At 28.2% G+C, this 19,804-nt stretch overlaps 1 protein-coding gene across 1 annotated transcript in view; it reads left to right on the plus strand.

Moving 5' to 3' along the window:
- Nucleotides 1–19,804, plus strand: part of disc1 (DISC1 scaffold protein) — an 89,741-nt gene that overhangs the window by 35,138 nt on the left and 34,799 nt on the right. Inside the window, exons 7-9 of the mRNA XM_073834559.1 lie at nucleotides 1,530–1,584; nucleotides 3,867–3,969; nucleotides 6,025–6,213. Of these exons, the coding sequence (XP_073690660.1) occupies nucleotides 1,530–1,584; nucleotides 3,867–3,969; nucleotides 6,025–6,213 (347 nt within the window). The remainder of the gene's footprint in view (nucleotides 1–1,529; nucleotides 1,585–3,866; nucleotides 3,970–6,024; nucleotides 6,214–19,804) is intronic.

The raw sequence follows: 19,804 nt of genomic DNA on the forward strand, positions 1-19,804 counted from the left end.
ATGACACAGATTCTCCATGCAATCCTCTCGCTTTTATTGTATTTTTACCCGGCACTTCTGAAAATAGACACACTTTTCAACACGGTTATGAATATTTTTATTGCTTTCAGGCTCCACAGAGTTGTTTCAGATGCTTGTGTGGATGAATATCAGTTTTCTGTCCAAAACGTGTGCGTAATGCTTAAGGTGAATCACTTAAGGCCCTTGATGAGGAAAAAATCATATTTTAGAGATGTAAATGACATCTATTCTAATCTACTTATTAAACCATTTTATTACCAGCAGGAGGCGCTTTATCCTTTTATGTTTATTCACAACAGTGTTATTTTTAAATAATTGATATATTATTATAGTTTCTGATATTATTTTGAATTAGATTTTGTTTTTATACTTTCTCTTTTAACATTCATTTTTGTTAATGGTTTGGTAATTATGTTTTGTTTTCATCTTTTAGTATTTTTATTAAATTTATATTTGTAATTATTTAATTATTATTATTATCATTATTATTATTTAAAATTTAAATTTTTGTTAAAATATTTAATTTATTTTTAATGTCTAGAAAATATTACATTTTTATTTATTCGTTTTAATACTTCAATGAAAATGAGAAACTAGCTGAAATAAAATGTTTTATATATATATATATATATATTTTTTTTAGGTAATGTTTTATTTCAAGTAATCAAAACATTTAGTTTCAAGCATTGTTTTTTATCTTTTAACATTGAATTTAGTTAATGTTTTGGTAATTATTTTTTGTTTTAATCTTTCATAATTTTTTTTAATTTATATTTTAAATTATTTAAGTATTTTAATTATTATTATTTTTTAGGTAAAGTTTTATTCCAATTAATGAAAATGTTATTTATTAGTATAATTTATTAGTTTTAATATTTCATTGAAAATGAGAAACTTAAATAAAAAACTTAAAAAATAAAATGTTAAAATTATATATATATAAAGTTAATGTTTTATTTCAAGTAATGAAAATATTTAGTTTAAAGCATTGTTTTTTCTTCTCTTTAACGTTAATTTTAGTTAATGTTTTGATAATTTTGTTTTGTTTTCGTCTTTTATTAATTTTGAATTTTTTTATTTATATTTATATTTTTTATTTTTAAATGTATATTAAAATTTTTGTTTAATATTTTTTTAATTATTATTATTTTTTTTTTTATCTAGAAAATATTCGATTTTTATTTATTAGTTTTAATACTTCAATGAAAATGAGAAACTAGCTGAAATAAAGTGTGTGTGTGTGTGTGTGTGTGTGTGTGTGTGTGTGTGTGTATATATATACAGTTTATATAAAAAATTTTAAGTTATGAAAATATTTATTTTGAAGCATTGTTTTTTTTTTTTTTTAGATAGTTAATGATAATAACCCTGAATCACAGTATATATTGCATTGATATTGCTTTTATTGCTTGAATTTAGGATCATTTTTTAAATGTAAAATGTATGACTTTACTGTTCATATGTCATTTTCAACATCACTGATATTTATAATTTACCTTTATTTCCAGACTTCAGGAGCAAGAGCGAGCGCTGAGTTTATCTATCAAAGAGGCGACGGCTAAAGTAAGTCCACGTTTTGTTTTATTTCATTTTTTACTTTATTTTTTATTTAAGTTTGTGGAACAAATGTATGTTTGATTTCTTTATTTTTGTTAACAACATCAAAGAAGCAAAGAAAGAATACACAAATACAAGTCCTTTAAGAACATTAAGCAGGGAATTTCTTATAGTAAAAATGCAGTATTCATATTTTTGTTTTTTTATTTACTAAAAATACCGTGGTTAAACTATGGTTATTGTAGCAAAAGTGTATGGGAAATATGCTATGCAAATAAACGTGGGCTCATTTATGGTCTCGTTTGACACCAATCTATATTTAGTGCATGTTTTGCATGCTTTGGAATACAAGTTTAAAAAAAAACTTGCATTCAGGGAAATGCAGTACTGGTTTCAATCCGAAGGTGAAGTCTCCAGCTCCAGTTCCAGTGCATTGTGATGTGAGTTAGTTAGCATGTGTCTATCTCTCCCACAACAATCTGAGCCAGAATGAGCTGCTTTCCTCCTGTGAGCAGCATGAGATACAGTCGTTTATCTGTGTGTGTGTGTGAGCTGGTGTCTGGGATGGGAGTGTGTTTTCACCGCGGGTGGAGCTGAGAGGAGATGAGCTGCCTAAAAAATGGCACAGTGTGACTTTGCCCTCTGGTGCACCATTATCTGATAGCAGAGCCGCGGCGCGTCCGGCTGCAGCCCACAACCGCCTTCACATCGGAGGACCAGCGTGTCGTCTACTGTGGCATCTGGCCCACCATTACTGGCTTCCAGAATGTGCAGTGCAACAAATGTATTTTATTTTATTTTATTAATCATTTTATTGTTTAAAAAAAAAAAAAAAGATAAACATAAAATCTATCTGGCACAATTTAAGTTTTTTATTTTATTTTATTTTATTTTACTAATCATTTTATTTTTTAGCCATTTTATTTTATTTTTAAGATAAACAAAAAGTATATGTGGCACAAGTTTATTTTATTTTATTTTATTGTTTTATTTTTTAGTCATTTTATTTTTAGGATTAACAAAATGTCTATGTGTTACACATGCATGCTGTATTTAAGATTTGTTGTTATATTTTATTTTTGATTTCATTTTATGAATCATTTTATTTTATTTTTATTTTTTTATTTTTGAGATAAAAACTATGTGGCACAAATGCATGTTGTATTTAGGTTTTCAAGTATTTAAATTTATTTTATTAATCTTTTTATTTTTTAATACATTTATTGTTGTTTTAATATTTAATTTTATTTGTTATTTTATTTGTTACTTTATTTTTAATAATTTTATTTATTTATTTATTTTTAAATAAACTAAAAGTCAGTGTGGCACAAATGCATATTGCATTTAATATTTCTATTTTGTTATATTTTTTATTTGTTTTTACTTTTTGTTTATCTTGAAAAAATAAAAATAAAATGGAAAAAAATAAATGATTAATAAAATAAAAATCTTAAATACAACATGCATTTGTGCAACATAGACCTTTTATCTTAAAAATAAAATTATTAGTAAAATAAAAAATTAAATATTACAAAAATACTTTTTGTTTATCTTAAACCTAAAAAAATAAAAAAGTATTTTTGTTATATTTTATTTTTTATTTCATTTTATGTTATTAATAATTTAATTTTTTATTTTATTTTTACACAATTTTTTACACAAATGCATGTTGTATTTAAGCTTTTTATTTTATTAATCATTTTATTTTTTTTGTCATTTTATTTTTAAGATAAAATATATGTGGCACAAATGCATGTTATATTTAGATTTTTATTTAATTATATTTTATTTTATTAATCATTTTATTTTAGTATTTATTTCATTTATTTCATTTTTAAGATAATCAAATGCCTGTTGTATTTAAGATTTTTATTTTGTTATATTTTACCCCATTAATCATTTTATTTTTATTTTATTTTTAAGATTTAAGATTTTATGAAAAAGTTAATGTGGCACATGTTGTATTTAAGATTTATTTATTGTATTTCTCTTTGTATGTAAGATATTATATTAAAAACATTTACATAAAACCTCTACATAACCTTTACATGCACTTCATCTTTTTAACTTTTTAACAGCATTAGTTTTTTTGTTTTCTACATGAATAAAAATCTTAATAATACCAGCTGTCATGCTCTCACATTCAGTATTCACGGCTCACTCGGAAGATGAGAGATAAAAAAATTGTATTTTTCAGCTCAATTTTTGGTTAGTTTTTACTTTACCCTCAATAACTTCAGTAAGTGCTCTTTTCTCCAGGTTCATAGTATCTGTTTGTCCTGTTTCAGGTGGTGATGAGCCAGAGACTGGGCTGTAGTCTGCGACGGAAGGTCAGTGAGAGTGAAACGCAGCTGCTGGCCCTTCATGAGGCGAAGCTCACGGCCATCTCAGGTACGGCCGCACCTCTCTGCTCTTTCTGAGCTTCTTTGAACCCGTCGTCTCCTGTGGCTGCCTTAAATGTCACTGTCACTTTGTGCTCGACAGCACTAGACAATACAGAATGACAGGCTCAAAGTACAGCCCGTCCTCCACTGGGATATTTTAGTACTGTCTACACACAGTGCTGCTCAAAAGTTTGGGGTCGGTATGATTTCTTAATGTTGTTGAAAGAAGTCTCTTCTGCTTACCAAGGCACAATTAAAAAAAAACTGCTTTCTCTGTGAATATATTTTAAAATGTAATTTATTGCTGAGATCAAAGCTGAATTTTCAGCATCATTATTCCAGTCTTCAGTGTCACATGATCCTTCAGAAATCATCCTAATATGCTGATTTGCTGCTCAAAAACATTTCTGATTATTATCAATCTTGAAAACAATGAAAGCTTTTTTTTGCAAACGAATTAAAGAAAAGACATGTGAGATATAAACTCATAATTACGAGCAAAAAACTGAGAATTGTGAAATTATTTAATTTTATTTTTTCTTTCCAGTTGTTTTAAGTTTGTGGCACCAATGTATGTACCAAGATTTTTATTTTATTTTATTTTATTTTATTTTATTTTATTTTATTTTATTTTATTTTATTTTATTTTATTTTATTTTATTTTATTTCATTTAATTTTATTTAGTTTAGTTTAGTTTAGTTTAGTTTAGTTTAGTTTGGTTTGGTTTATTTACAATTGTCTTAAGATTGTGGCACTAATGTATGTTGCATTATTTTATTTTATTTTACTTTATTTTATTATTTCATTTCATTTCATTTTATTTTTTTATGTTTGTGGCACTAATATTTTATTAATCGTTTTATTTTTAATCATTTTATTTATTAATTTTTTTAAGATAAACAAAAAGTCAATGTGGCACAAATGCATGTTGCATTTAATATTTTTATTTTTTATATTTATTTGTTTTTAATTTTTTAATTGATTTTATTTTTGATTTAAGGTTTCAGATAAACAAAAAGTATTTTTTTTTATATTTTATCTTTTATTTCATTTTATTTTATTTTTAAGATTAAAGAAAGTCTATGTGGCACAAATGCATGTTGAATATTTTTATTTTGTTATATTTTATTTTATTAATCATTTTATTTTATTTTTTTGTCATTTTATGTTTATTTTATTTTATTTCTAAGATAAACAAATGCATGTTGTATTTAAGATTTGTTTGTCATATTATTTTATTATAAAATAGGATTTAATTTATTACTTATTTTATTTTAAAGATAAACAAATGATAATTTATGTTGCATTAAAGGTTTTAATTTTATTTTATTTTATTATTTCCAGTTGTCTTAAGTTTGTGGCATTAATGCATGTTGTTTTGTTTTGTTTTGTTTTATTTTATTATACTTTTTATTTCCAGTTGTCTTAAATTTGTAGCACACAATTATGTTTTAATTTTTTATTAAGTGGCAGAAACCAGCTTTACTTTAAGTTTCTGTTACAGTTTATGTCAGTTTTGTGTCACAAAAAGCCATAAATGTAAGGAAAAAATCTGATTTGTGACATAAACTAAAAAAAGGAATAAAATAAAGTTTAGCTTTTAAATATAATAAAAAAAATCAGCATTTATTTGAAATGGTCATCTTTTGTAACATTATGAATGACTTTACTGTCACTTTTGATCAATTTAATGCATCCTGGCTGAATAAAAATATAATTTTTTTCAACAAAAAAATCCTTTTTATTTCTTAATTGCACATGTCTACTAAATCAAGCATCACTATTACTATTACATATACTTGAACAATCCCTAAACACAAAGTATTAAACTTTTGCATACAACTCCACAACTTGCATTTTCTTAAGAAAATAAAAAATGTAGTAAACATTTAAAAATGTCTCCTTTATATCTCTGCTTGTTAAATTGCATGCTATTAGTAGTATTAAAAAGTAGATAGTACTATTATTTCTGGTGGCTCTTTGAAGTGTTTGGTCTTTCGCCTAATAATAGTTTTGATGTTTTTCATCTAACATTCTGGTTATATTTGATTCTCATTCCAGGAAATGACTTCAGCAGCGCAAAGGAATTGAAGGCAGAAATCAGGAACGCGTACGGCGAGCGAGATCGTCTGGAGGGGCTGGAGAGGAAGCTGCAGGCGCTGAGCACAGGAAGTGGACGGGATCTGAGCCGCATGAAGGAGCAACACAACCAAATCAAACTGGAGCTGCAGGAGAGAGAAGCTCAGTACGGTGAGTAACGTCCGGCCTTAATGAAAACTCAAGACTAGTTTATTTCTGCTGACACAGGGGGGAGCCATTTCTTCATGGACATCCAGATACATCTCTGCTGAAAATGTAGATGCTTTCTCTAGTTTTCTAGGGTTCAGTATTGATTTATATAGAGAGGATATCTCTATTCCTCACATTTGCTGTCAGTGTCTCTCTGAATCGTGTGTTTGCAGTCAGATTACAGTATAAATTGTCCCTTGACAGTGAATCCTCATTGTATGAGTATAATATGACAACAGCTCTATTATTATTGATTGTGTTGAATTAAACATGATTCTCACAAAGGAATTCATATATTTCACAGCAAAATATGAGAAAAACAAATATTTGTAATATATGCATAATATTTTAATAAATATCTTATTATTCCAGATTGGTTTAACTAATCAACTTGAATTCCATAGCTTTTTGACAGCTTGGCCTCAAGATGACCTGAGCCAATTTTGGTGAAAATCAGACAAACCATCTCGGAGAGATCGAAAAAGTAGGTTTTACGAACTATTAAAAATAGAAAAAAAACTAAACCTTACGATTTTCGGAATTTTGGAGTTCATTCGACTCAAGGATCAAGGATTTAGATATGTGCTTAAAGAAAATTAGAACATAATATAATATAATGTAAATATATTTTTTGTGGAGCAATTTGTGCAAATTAGTTTTTATTTTATCATTTCATAATGTGTATATATATTTGGTGAAAGTATCTTATTTTGTTTTGGAGTTATAGACATTTTTATATATGAGAAGAGAAAAAATAACCGACGGCTGACTTTGTTTGCATTTTTTTTTGCCACAATCAAATTTTTGGCAATTGGGCACTTGCGTCTAGCCGGCAAACTATGTTTCAGAATTTTCTACGGTGGTTTCGTGTCGATCTGAGTAACAGTTTCTGAGATATTTGCAAATGTTTTTTAAGCGCTAAAATGCAACGATGCACAAACCATACGGCAAAACCTGGTATGTTTGGTATCGCTGGACTCTGCAAGGATTCAGGAGTCTAAAAAGGTGACTCCCGTGAAAATAAGTCGACCACACCTAAAGTTATAGTATAAGTTATACTGGCTCAAAACTTCTCAGGCTCCTTTAGGGCATCGTGCTGATGACCCATACAGAGATTTGTAATGCATTCGTAAAATATAGCATTTTACTACAAAATTCAAAATGGTCGATGCCAAAAATGGCTGACATGGGAAAATTTGGTGTCATTCATCGGCATGATGCACCGAATATACAGAGACCAGTTTTGGCCAAACCATTCAAAAGGTATATGTTAAAATACCCTTTTTTCCGTATCTCATGACCACTAGGTGGCATTGTGCCGAAACTGTGCAGGTAGACTCAGGTCATGCTTGTTATCTCACACACCAAGTTTGGTCTCAATACGCCAAACTGTTGTGGAGATATAGCCTCACATCCATATTTGCATGCTTTTTGTAGAATTTGTTTGCACGTTATTCAAAAACGGTTTGACTAATTAACTTATATTACGTAACTTTTTGCCAGCATGGTCTGAAGATGATCTGTGCCAATTTTGGTGAAAATCAGACAAACCGTCTAGGACGAGTTCGAAAAAGTAGGTTTTACAAACTATTAAAAATAAAAAAATAAAAAAACTTACGATTTTTGAATTTTGGAGTTCATTTGATTCGAAGATCAAGGATTTAGAGGAAAAAAAAGAATTTTAATTTTGTGCCTTAAGGTTTAAAAGTTATTGTCATAAAGAAAGTGAAACTTTGGACAAGTGGTGGCGCTAGAGAGTTTGAGTTAGAGACTCCAAACTTGCTGTGGTTGATTTTAAGACTGTCCTCTATCAGTGTGCCAAATTTCACAATTTTCCCACAAGCGGTTCTATGGGCTGCCAGAGACTCAAGAGTGGAAGAAGAAGAAAAAGAACCCCAACCAATACAATAGATGCCATTGCACCTTTAGTGCTTGGCCCCTGAAAATTGCAGTTGCCTTTTTATATTTTTATACAGTGGAAATATGTTCATATGTTAGAGACATCAATTAACATGCACTGATCATCTCCAGACATGGCATAGTGATGGTAAAACCATGGTTCTTCAAAGAATATCATGGCATTGTCCAAAAATAAAAATATAAATAGCGGTACAATCAATCACCAATAAACAATGGTATTAGAGTGATGAAGAAAAAGAAAACCATCACTGAAAGTTAAAGGAGTATTTCACTTTCAGAACAAACATTTACAGATAATGCACTAACCCCCTTGTCATCCAAGATGTTTCTTGATGTCTTTCTTTTTTTCAGTCATAAGGAAATTTTTTAATATATTAAAATAGAAAATAAAATAACTGATCGTTTCGCTAGATAAGACCTATCTTTCTCGGCTGTGATCGTTTAGAGCCCTTTGAAGCTATATTTTGAAAGTTCAAACTCGGGGGCACCATAGAAGTCCATTATATGGAGAGAAATTCTGTACATTATCTGCAAATTTTTGTTCCTGAAAGTGAACTACTCCTTTAAACGCACTGATGTTTGAGCTTTTTCCACTCCATTAAGGAATTGTTTTGAAGGTGAGATCATGACAACAGCTCTTTGTTTCCGCACAGGGCAAATACCATTTAATATGAGTAAATATCTTATTATTCCAGATTGGTTTGACTAATCAACTTGAATTCCATAGCTTTTTGCCAGCATGGTCTCAAGATGATCTGAGCCAATTTTGGTGAAAATCAGACAAACCGTCTAGGACGAGTTTTAAAAAGTAGGTTTTACAAACTATTAAAAATAGAAAAAAAAATAAACCTTACGATTTTTGTATTTTGTAGTTCATTCGACCCGAGGATCAAGGATTTAGAGGGGAAAAAAAGAATTTTAATTTTGTGCCTTACAGTTTAAAAGTTATTACATGGTACAGTGATGGTAAAACCATGGTTCTTCAAAGAATACCAAGGCATTGTCCAAAAATAACAATACAAAAATAGCAGTACAATCAATCACTTATAAACAATGGTATTACAGTGATGAAGAAAAAGAAAATCACTGAAAGTAGTTCACTTTCAGAACCAAAATTTACAGATAATGTACTCACCCCCTTGTCATCCAAGATGTTCATGTCTTTCTTTCTTCAGTCGTAAAGTAATTGTTTTTTGAAGAAAACATTTCAGGATTTCTCTCTATATAATGGACTTCTATGGTGCCCCCGAGTTTGAACTTCCAAAATGCAGCTTCAAATGGCTCTAAACGATCACAGCCGAGGAAGAAGGGACTTATCTAGCAAAACGATCGTTTATTTATTAAAAAAAAAAAAAAATTTAATTGATATACATTTTAACCTCAAATGCTTGTTTTATCTAGCTCTGTGTGTACTCTGTGTAGAGATTAAAAAGCATAGAAATTGTAAATGTTTTTAGAAAATAACCAATCATTTCGCTAGATAAGACCTATCTTCCACGACTGTGATTGTTTAGAGCCCTATGAAGCTGCATTTTGGATGTTCAAACTCAGGGCACCTTAGAAGTCCATTAAATGTATCAATAAATTTTTGTTCTGAAAGTGAACTACTCCTTTAAACGCATTGAAGTTTGAGCTTTTTCCACTCCAATAAGGAATTGTTTTGAAGGTGAGATCATGACAACAGCTCTTTGTTTCCGCACAAGCCGAGGCAAAGACTCATGTTTAAAAATACCATTTAATATGCGTAAATATCTTCCTAATTACGCAAGTGCCAACCCAACAGCAAACGTGACAAGTGACGCACGCAAACCCTTTCTCCTTTGCCCAAAACAGTGATTTGATGGCAGTTATGTGGCAAATACGTGTGTCAGCGTGTTATTACGCGAGTGGGAAGACAGGCTAATAAGAGCCTAGCTGGAGCAGCCCGTTCATGTCAAAGATCTTTTGTGTTCTGTATCATATTCGCCCGCTTTGCATATTTAGCATCAGCGCTCAGGCTATCATTAGCTCACGATCTCTCTCATCCCGGCACAAAGACGCGGGCCGGCCGAGCTCTTTGTTGAGCAAAATGTGTGTGTGTCAAATTAAGCAGACGAGTGTAATCCCTCTAACGGCTGGCCGGATTCCCGTTGGCTGTCAGCCGCCGTCGTTGGACGTGTAGGGAAGCGAATAAATGACAGGCCACCTCCCGCAATCTCCATCCCGCCAATCCTCGTGGGACGCCGGAGCCAAGTCGAGAAGATTTTAATGCGCATCTGGTTATTATCGACCAACAAGTCATGTGATACCAGGCCAGTGAATTCATCTTAATGTGCCTCTAGTTATTATCGCCAACTTGTCAGATGATACAAGACCGCCGAATTTACACCAGTGACACGAGCCAGACATTTTGACATCCTTTCAGTCGTTTGGGCTGTAAACACTGGGTGAATTTCACAAAACATGTCAAAAGCATGTCTAGATCATATTGCACGTCAGAGACAAAAGGGAAAAAAAGAAGAAATTACCATTTGCATGAAGAAAATGAAGCCTGTTGTATGGTAATTAACATCAAATATACATTATGCACATTATACATACTTATTTTCAAAGGTGTCAACTTACATGAATGAACAATGAACAATACATTTATTGCACTGTTTATTATTCTTTAATGTTACTTAATAGAAATGCAGTCATTAATTTTTTATTCATGTTAAAAGAGCATTATCTTATGTTAACAAACACAACTTTTGATTTTACTAATGCGTTAGTAAATGGTGAAATTAATTTTAACTAAGATTAATAAATGGTGTAGAAGTATTGTTCATTTGTAGTGCATGTTAACTAATGTAGCTAATGTCAATTTTATTGTATTATGTGTCTGCATATGATGGTTTTCATTCATGTAAAAAAGAAGAAATTATATTTTGCATAACGAAAATGAAACCTATTGTAACATTAGTGAATATAAAATTAAACAAATGACTGGATTCTAAAATATACATTATGGCAATATGTACTTTAAATCATGCTCGTTTTAAATTATATATATATATATATATATATATATATATATATATATATATATATACATACACATATATATACACTGTCGCTCAAAAGTTTGGGATCAGTAAGACTTGTAATGTTTTTTAAAGAGGTCTTATGCTCATCAAGGCTGCATTTATTTGATCGAAAATACAGAAAAAAAACAGTAATATTGCAAAATGTTATTGCAATATAAAATAAGGGTTTTTATTTTAATATACTTTAAAATATAATTTATTCCTGTGATGCAAAGCTGAATTTTCATCAGCTGTTACTCCAGTTTTGTCACATGATCCTTCAGAAATCATTCTAATATACTGATTTATTATTATAATTATCAATGTTGGAAACAGTTGTGCTGCCAAATATTTTTTTGGAACCTTTTATTCTTTTTTCCAGGATTTTATGATGAATAACAAGTTTAAATAACAGCATTTATTCAAAATATAAATCTTTTCAAACAATGTAAATCTATGCTGTCACTTTTTATTAATTGAACACATCCTTGGTGAATAGAAGTGTTACTTTCTTTCAAAAAACAGAAGGAATAAAAACGTAATGACTAGTGTTTATTGTTAGAAAACCTTTCTATTTTAAATAAGTGCTTTTCTTTTTAACATTTTATTGATCAAAGAATCCTGGAAACAATATTACAGGTTCCAAAAAAATATTAAGCAGCACAACTCTTTTTGACATTTATAATAAATCAGCATCTTAGAATGATTTCTGAAGGATCATTTGACACTGAAGACTGGAGTAATGATTCTAATTTTTTATATTATTGAATATAAAATTAAATAAATAGGTTCTTAAATAAATAGGTTCTGAATCTGACGTGTAATTTATATATTTGAATTAATTTAAATTATGATTATTTATAATTTAAAATATGTGAAATTATATTTTGCATGATGAAAATTAAGCTTATTGTAAGATAATTAATTAATTAAAAACAAACAAACAAATACATTTTTATTTATAATAATTTGTCCATTCTGGCAGTATTTGTACACTGAATTTAATTTATGCTGTTTAAATTTACAAAAGTATGTTTCTAGATGATGTTCCAAATTAGGTCTCTTACAGGATAATTTATATTATTGAATATAAAAGATGTAAAAATTGCATTTCTGACCAAAAACAGTTAGTCTCTTCTGCTCACCAAGTCTGGATTTATTTGATCCAAAGTACAGCAAAAACAGTGAAATTTTGAAATATTTTTACTATTTAAAATAACTGTTTTCTATTTGAATATTTTTTTAAATGTTATTTATTCCTGTGATTTCAATCCTGAATTTTTAGCATCATTACTCCCGTCACACAATCCTTCAGAAATCATTTTAATATTCTGATTTGGTGCTCAATTTTTTTTAATTATTATTATGTTTAAAACAGCTGCGTAGTATTTTTTTTAGGTTTCTTTGATGAATAGAACATTCAGAAGAACAGCATTTATCTGAAATAGAAAGATAAATGCAACATTATAAATGTCTTTATCATCACTTTTGATCAATTTAAAGCATCCTTGCTAAATAAAAGTATTAATTTCTATTTTTTTTTCCTCCTCCCAAAAAAAAATTTTTTTTTTTATAATATATATATATATATATATATATATATATATATATATATCGACATCAAGCTTTTTTTTGTTTCAGAAGAATGCTGATGTTTGGATCTTTCCATTCATCAAAGATTCCTGAAAAAATGTGCTGTCTTAAATATTGATAATAATAATAATAATAATACTACATGTTTCTTGAACAGCAAATCAGCATATTAGAATGATTTCTGAAGGATCATGTGACACTGAAGACTGGAGTAATGATGCTGAAAATTCAGCACTAAAATCACAGGAATAAATTACATTTTTAAATATATTAAAATAAATAACTATCATTTTAAATGGTAAAAATATTTCACAATTTTACTGTTTTTGCCGTACTTTGGATAATATAAATGCAGGGTTGGTGAGCAGAAGAGACTTCTTTAAAAAACATTAAAAATCTTACTGTTCAAAAACTGTTGACTGGTAGTGTATTTTCATTCTTAATCATATACCTAATATGCCGAAAACTGCCAATGGATAATGTTTGTTCTCTCATCACATTCAGCTATGAATTACATGAATCAAGTTTATTAAAGCATAAATTTTAAATTTACATGGCAAAATTTGACAAAAAGTAAAATTGTTGCATCACTGGATAACACTGTTGGCTGTAAAACAGTTGTCAAATATAAGATGTTTAACTACTTGCATCTTTCTGAGCAAGTTAGATACAGTTATTCAACCTTTTGACATGCATATAATTTGCAACCTGAAGAATAGCACATGCATTTTAATGAATAAGTGCACAGCAAAAAATGGTCTATTTAATTCTAAGAGAGAGAAGATGCTCTTTGGGGTGCAGAAGAACTTTGTTCATGTTTGTTAGTTCAGAAATGTCTAATCTAAAGCTGTATAATAATATGAGTACCATGGTGCAGTACCATCATAATAACTGTTGAAGGTGTGAGTTGTAATGCCATTTACATCCATTATTGCTGTAGAGCTCCTGCTTTACTGAGGTAGCTCTATCCTGGGGAACAAATGAAGGTGCTTCGGTGTTGGGTGAAGTGTTTTGTCCATAGGAGGAGATATAATTAGAGGAGGAGTAAATGGAGCAGAGAATGTGAGCAGGTGATGCAGGCTTTCAGAAATGAGGCCTTTTTGTTTGTTTGTGTTTGCTGTGCTTCATTTCTGGGTTTCTGCAAAGATTCACTTAGCAAAATAAACACTAATGCTTCTCTTTTGTGTTTGCCTCTCCTAAAGTGACAGTCAGATTGTGTTTTATGACGGTTTGTGCGTCGCTGTGTGCTGTTGTATCACTCATATAATAATATATTTTTGATATATATTGATTATATAATAATAATAATAATTAAGTTAGGTTTTTAGTTTTTTATGTCTATACATTTTTATTAATGTTTTGAATTATATATATATTAATTTTATTAATATTTTGACTATTTAATTATATTTTCATTTGAATTCATGTTAATGTTTTGGTAAAAAAAAATATATATTTTTTTTTTAGTTTTTAAGCTTTTAAGGTTTGTTCATTTTTTTTGTGCGTTTTTGTCAATTTTAGTTGTTGGGTTAGTTTTTTTTTAAATATCTTATTTTTAATGTAATTTTTTGTGTGTTTTTCCCCTCTATTTTTATAAAAAAAATTATATATGTAGTTTTTTTTAAATAAATAGTTTGATATGTTTTTTGTTTTTATATTTTGTTTTCATTTTAATGTTGTGATGTGTTTTCATCATTTTATTAAATTTTTTAAATGTCTGGGTAGTTTTTTTATTAGTTTTATTTCAGCTTTACTAATTTTTGTAGTTGAAGTTAAAAAGAAAATTGAATTAAATCAATTAAAATTGTTTTAATAAATAGTTTAAAATGTTTTTTGTTTTTATATTTTGTTTCCATTTTACTTTAACATGTTAATTTTTTTATGTGTTTTCATCATTTTATTTCATTTTTAAACATCTGTATAAATTTTTATTAGTTTTATTTCAGTTTTACTAATTTTTGTAGTTGAAGTTAAGAAGAAAATTGAATTCAATCAATTAAAATTATGTTTTAATAAATAGTTTAAAATGTTTTTTGTTTATATATTTTGTTGCCATTTTAATTTAACATGTACATTTTTTGTTTTCATCATTTTATTTAGTATTTTTAAACATCTGTATAGTTTTTTAATTTTATTTTAGCTTTACTAATTTTTGTAGTTGAAGTCAAAAAGAAAATTAAATTAAATTAAAATTATGTTTTAATAAATAGTTTAAAATGTTTTTTGTTTTTATATTTTGTTTCCATTTTAATTTAACATGTTCATTTTTTTTTTATCTTTTTTTTTAGTATTTTTAAACATCTGTATAGTTCTTTTTTATTAATTTTATTTCAGCTTTACTAATTTTTGTAGTTGAAGTTAAAAAGAAAATGTAATTAAATCAATTAAAATTATGTTTTAATAAATATAGTTTAAAATGTTTTTTTAATATTTTGTTTCCATTTTAATTTAACATGTTAATTTTTTTATGTGTTTTCATCATTTTATTTAATTTTTTTAACATCTGTATAGTTTTTTTTATTAATTTTATTTCAGCTTTACTAATTTTTGTAGTTGAAGTTAAAAAGAAAATTAAATTAAATCAATTAAAATTATGTTTTAATAAATAGTTTAAAATGTTTTTTGTTTTTATATTTTGTTCCATTTTAATTGAACATGTAAATTTTTTGTTTTCATCATTTTGTTTAATTTTTAAAACATCTGTAGTTTTTTATTAATTTTATTTCAGCTTTACTAATTTTTGTAGTTGAAGTTAAAAAGAAAATTGAATAAAAACAATGATGTTTTATTAAATAGTTTGAAATGTTTTTGTTTTTATATTTTGTTTCCATTTTAATTTAATGTGTTAATTTTTTGTGTTTTCATCATTTTATTTCATTTTTTAAACATCTGTATAGTTTTATTATTAGGTTTTTTTTTTTCAGTTTACAAATTTTTTTGTAGTTGAAGTTAAAAAGAAAATTAAATTAAATCAAATTAAAATTAAGTTTTATTAAATAGTTTGAAATGTTTTTTGTTTTTATATTTTGTTTCCATTTTAATTTACCTTGTTATTTTTTGTTTTCATCATTTTATTTAGTTTTTTTTAAACATCTGTAGTTTTTTTATTAATTTTATTTCAGCTTTACTAATTTTTGTAGTTGAAGTTAAAAAGAAAATTGAATTAAATCAAGTTAAAATTAAGTTTAAATAAATAGTTTGAAATATTTTTTAATAAATAGTTTAAAATGTTTTTGTTTTTATATTTTGTTTTAATTTTAATGTAACGTTATTTTTAGATGTTTATATTTTTTTTACATCTGTATAATTTTTTTATTCATTATACTTAAGTTAAAATTAAAATTGAATTAAATCAAATTAAAATTAATTGAAAAAAATAATAAAATTAAATAGTATTTCAGCTACTGGTGAAGTTAAATTTTTTAAAATATATTTTATGTCAGCTAACATTTATTTTATTTCTAGTAACATTTTTTAAGGTTCTAGATTTAGTTAATGATAATAACCCTGATGCAAAATATCACTAGTACTATTTTGTCCTTGAAAATACCTCAAAAGGTCATGCAGTGACCTTTTTGCCCTTAGTTTAGCATATTGCTTTGAAAATCAAAGCTCATTATTGTCAAACAGCACTAACATCACACCTGTTTATGCTCATGGTTAGCACTCAAGAGGTCAAGTTTGGATGCTCCTTGTAAGCACAGCAACAGTCTGCACGTCTAAAAGTGCTGACTAAGATGCTTTTGTGCGTCTCTCTCCATGCTGTTGTGCTGAAACTCAGAAACTCAGACAGAGGCCCATTAATCACAGCCGTCTCCTCTGACTCAATTAAAACGACAGGCTATTCCTCTTATTGCACCAGCGTTTCATGCCCACGCATCTGCATCTGCTCCGAAACACCCGGCTGCAGGTGTGGCGTCTGCTTTCAAGGCCTATTAATGCTGTAAAAGAGCCTTTGTGTTCTTTTACACACAGCAAATAATTACCAGCTTCCTCTATAATAAATGCATGCACTTTTTGCGATCATTAGCTCATGAGCGTCCTTCAGATGCATTAGCAGGATGTTGCTGTTTGTGTTCACACCACGCTGCACGATACTTTGATTCTCTAGTTGTCAGAAAAGTGCTAATTAGTGAAGTCATTTCACATTTTGTCACATCTGAGGTTGCTTTATTAATGAGGCGAGATGATCAGCTCCTGAAAGCAAGAAAAATATATGCTTTTGACAAGCTTTGTGTTGTTTTAATGCCTGCAGTTGATGTTATGCATGCTTTTGTCACTTTTTATTGACAGTTATAATGATCAGAATAGCATACTACCATACTGCTCATGCTATTTCTGCAGTATGCATAGTGTATACAGTATGTAAATGTGGTTTGCATGGGATATTGTTTGCAAAAATGTGCAATATACAACAACAAAAGAACACTTTACTGTATATTGTATTGCATAATGGAGTTCGCTCATTTTAACCTTCTGTTTTAGGTTCAAATTAATATCTTTTTTTAACATTTTAATCATTTGACCAGGGTCCTTAAATGTCCCTAATTCAGTTTGACCAAATGTAAGGTCATAAAAAGTCTTAATTATTATTTTAAGTGGAGAAAAAAAAAAAAAAAAAAAAAAAAAATATATATATATATATATATATATATATATATATATATATATATATGGATTTGTTCTGTATGGACATACGGTACAGGGTTGTTATCATTAAATAAAATTAAAATAAATAATGTTATTTTAATAAATGTTAGGTAAAATAAATTATTAAATTATTAATAACTTATTAAAACTTTATTTTAATTTATTTCAGCAACATTTCTCATATTCATTTAATTTAACTTTTTTTGACTTGAAGTACTAAAATAACTCAAACTGAAATATAAACAAATATGTATTTTATTTTTAACTATGCATTTTTTATTTTATTTTATTTAGTTTTATTAAAAAATCTAATACAAATGACAAGAACACAAAAAATACTAATAGTTCTTAAAATCAAAATGAACTCAGAATATATACAAATATACACTACCAGCCAAAAGTTTTAGAACTGTAAAAAAATTTTTTTAAGAAGTCATAAAAAAGAAAAAAATATTTTTACAATTTAAAAGAACTTTTCTATGTGAATATATTTTAAAGTGTAATTTATTCCTTTGATTTCAAAGCTGATTTTTTATCATCATTACTCCAGTCACATGATCCTTAAGAAATCATTCTAATGTTCTGATTTGCTGCAGCATTTATTATTATTATTATTATTATTATTATTATTATTATTATTATTATGTTGAAAACAACTGAGTAGAATTTTTTCAGGTTTCTTTGATGAATAGAAAGTTCAGTCCAACAGAATTGATCTAAAATGGAAATCTGTTTTGTGACATTATAAATATGTATCATCACTTTTGATTAATTTAAAGCATCCTTGCTAAATAAAAGTATTAATTTCTATTTCTTTCCCTAAAAAAAATTCAAAATTATACTGACTCCAAGCTTTTGAATGGTTTAGTTTATAATGTTACAAAAGCTTTTTATTTCAGAGAAATGCTGAACTTTGGACCTTTCTATTCATTAAAGAATCCAAACTGTTTTAAATATTGATAATAATAACAATAATGCAAAATGCTTCTTGAGCAGCAGATCAGCATATTAGAATGATTTCGGAAGGATCATGAAGACTGGAGTAATGATGCTGAAAATGTAGCTTTGATCACAGAAATAAATTATATTTTAAAATATATTCAAATAAAAAACAGCTATTTTAATTAGTAAAAATATTTTTAAAATTTACAGTTTTTGCTCTACTTTGGATCAATTAAATGCTGGCTTGGTGAGCAGAAGAGACGTACTGTTCAAAAACTTCTTTTGATTTGTAATGTAAACCTTCAAAAAAATTATAGTGGCATACTAAAATGTTGATAACATTTATTTGCGCAAGTCTCTATTTTTAAAACCATAAATGTTTTTCACTCAATATTGGATTATTAAGGTTTTGAACCTGCATCTCCCATATGAGCACCACAGCCGGTGCATGTGCACATACTGCTAGGCCGTGACTCCAACAGCGTTATTTTTGCGTTCTCACACTATTTTCCACTCTCTGATGATTAACAGATTGCTGCATGATCTACTGTCCAAAAAAATCCAAAAGCATGCAACACTTCTTCACTGTGCCACTATGACCATCTGCTGCTGAAGATACTTTCATCTCTGCAGTATGTTGCGAACAGCATCTCACACCGCAAAGACGTCGACTCGCTCGTCTGTGGTTTGCTGGGTAGAGCTTATGGACCAGTGGGCCGTGTTACAGCGCATTTCAGTGATTGAATCTGAATTCATGTCTGTCATGAGATCAGGTTCAGACAGAATCAGGGCTAAAATGCACAGATTTTCTCTCGGCGTAGGTTTTTAGGTCTGTGTGGTGTTGCAGTTAGAATTGCACTTGGAAGAGATCACAGTTTGAAAATTACAGTCGGGCTCAATGTGTGCATGCTTGGTCAACACAGATAGCCACATCCTGTTCACTGAAGACACACACTTTGGTGGAATATATCAGAAGTTTACATACACCTTGCAGAATCTGCAAAATGTAAATTATTACCAAAAGAGGGATCATACAGAATGCATGTTGTTTTTTTATTTAGTACTGACCTGAACAAAATATTTCACATTTCAAGATGTTTACATATAGTTCACAAGAGAAAATAATCGTTGAATTTATAAAAATCACCCAGTTCAAAAGTTTACATACGCTTGATTCTTAATACTGTGTTGTTACCTGAATGATCCACAGCTGTGTTTTTTAATTGTTTAGTGATAGTTGTTCATGAGTCCCTTGTTTGTCCTGAACAGTTAAACTGCTCGCTGTTCTTCAAGAAAAATCCTTCAGGTCCCACAAATTCTTCGTTTTTTCAGCATTTTTGTGTATTTGAACTCTTTCCAACAATAACTGTATGATTTTGAGATCCATCTTTTCACACTGA

This window comes from Garra rufa, chromosome 2, assembly GCF_049309525.1.
Source record: "Garra rufa chromosome 2, GarRuf1.0, whole genome shotgun sequence".
Taxonomy (NCBI): Eukaryota; Metazoa; Chordata; class Actinopteri; order Cypriniformes; family Cyprinidae; genus Garra; species Garra rufa.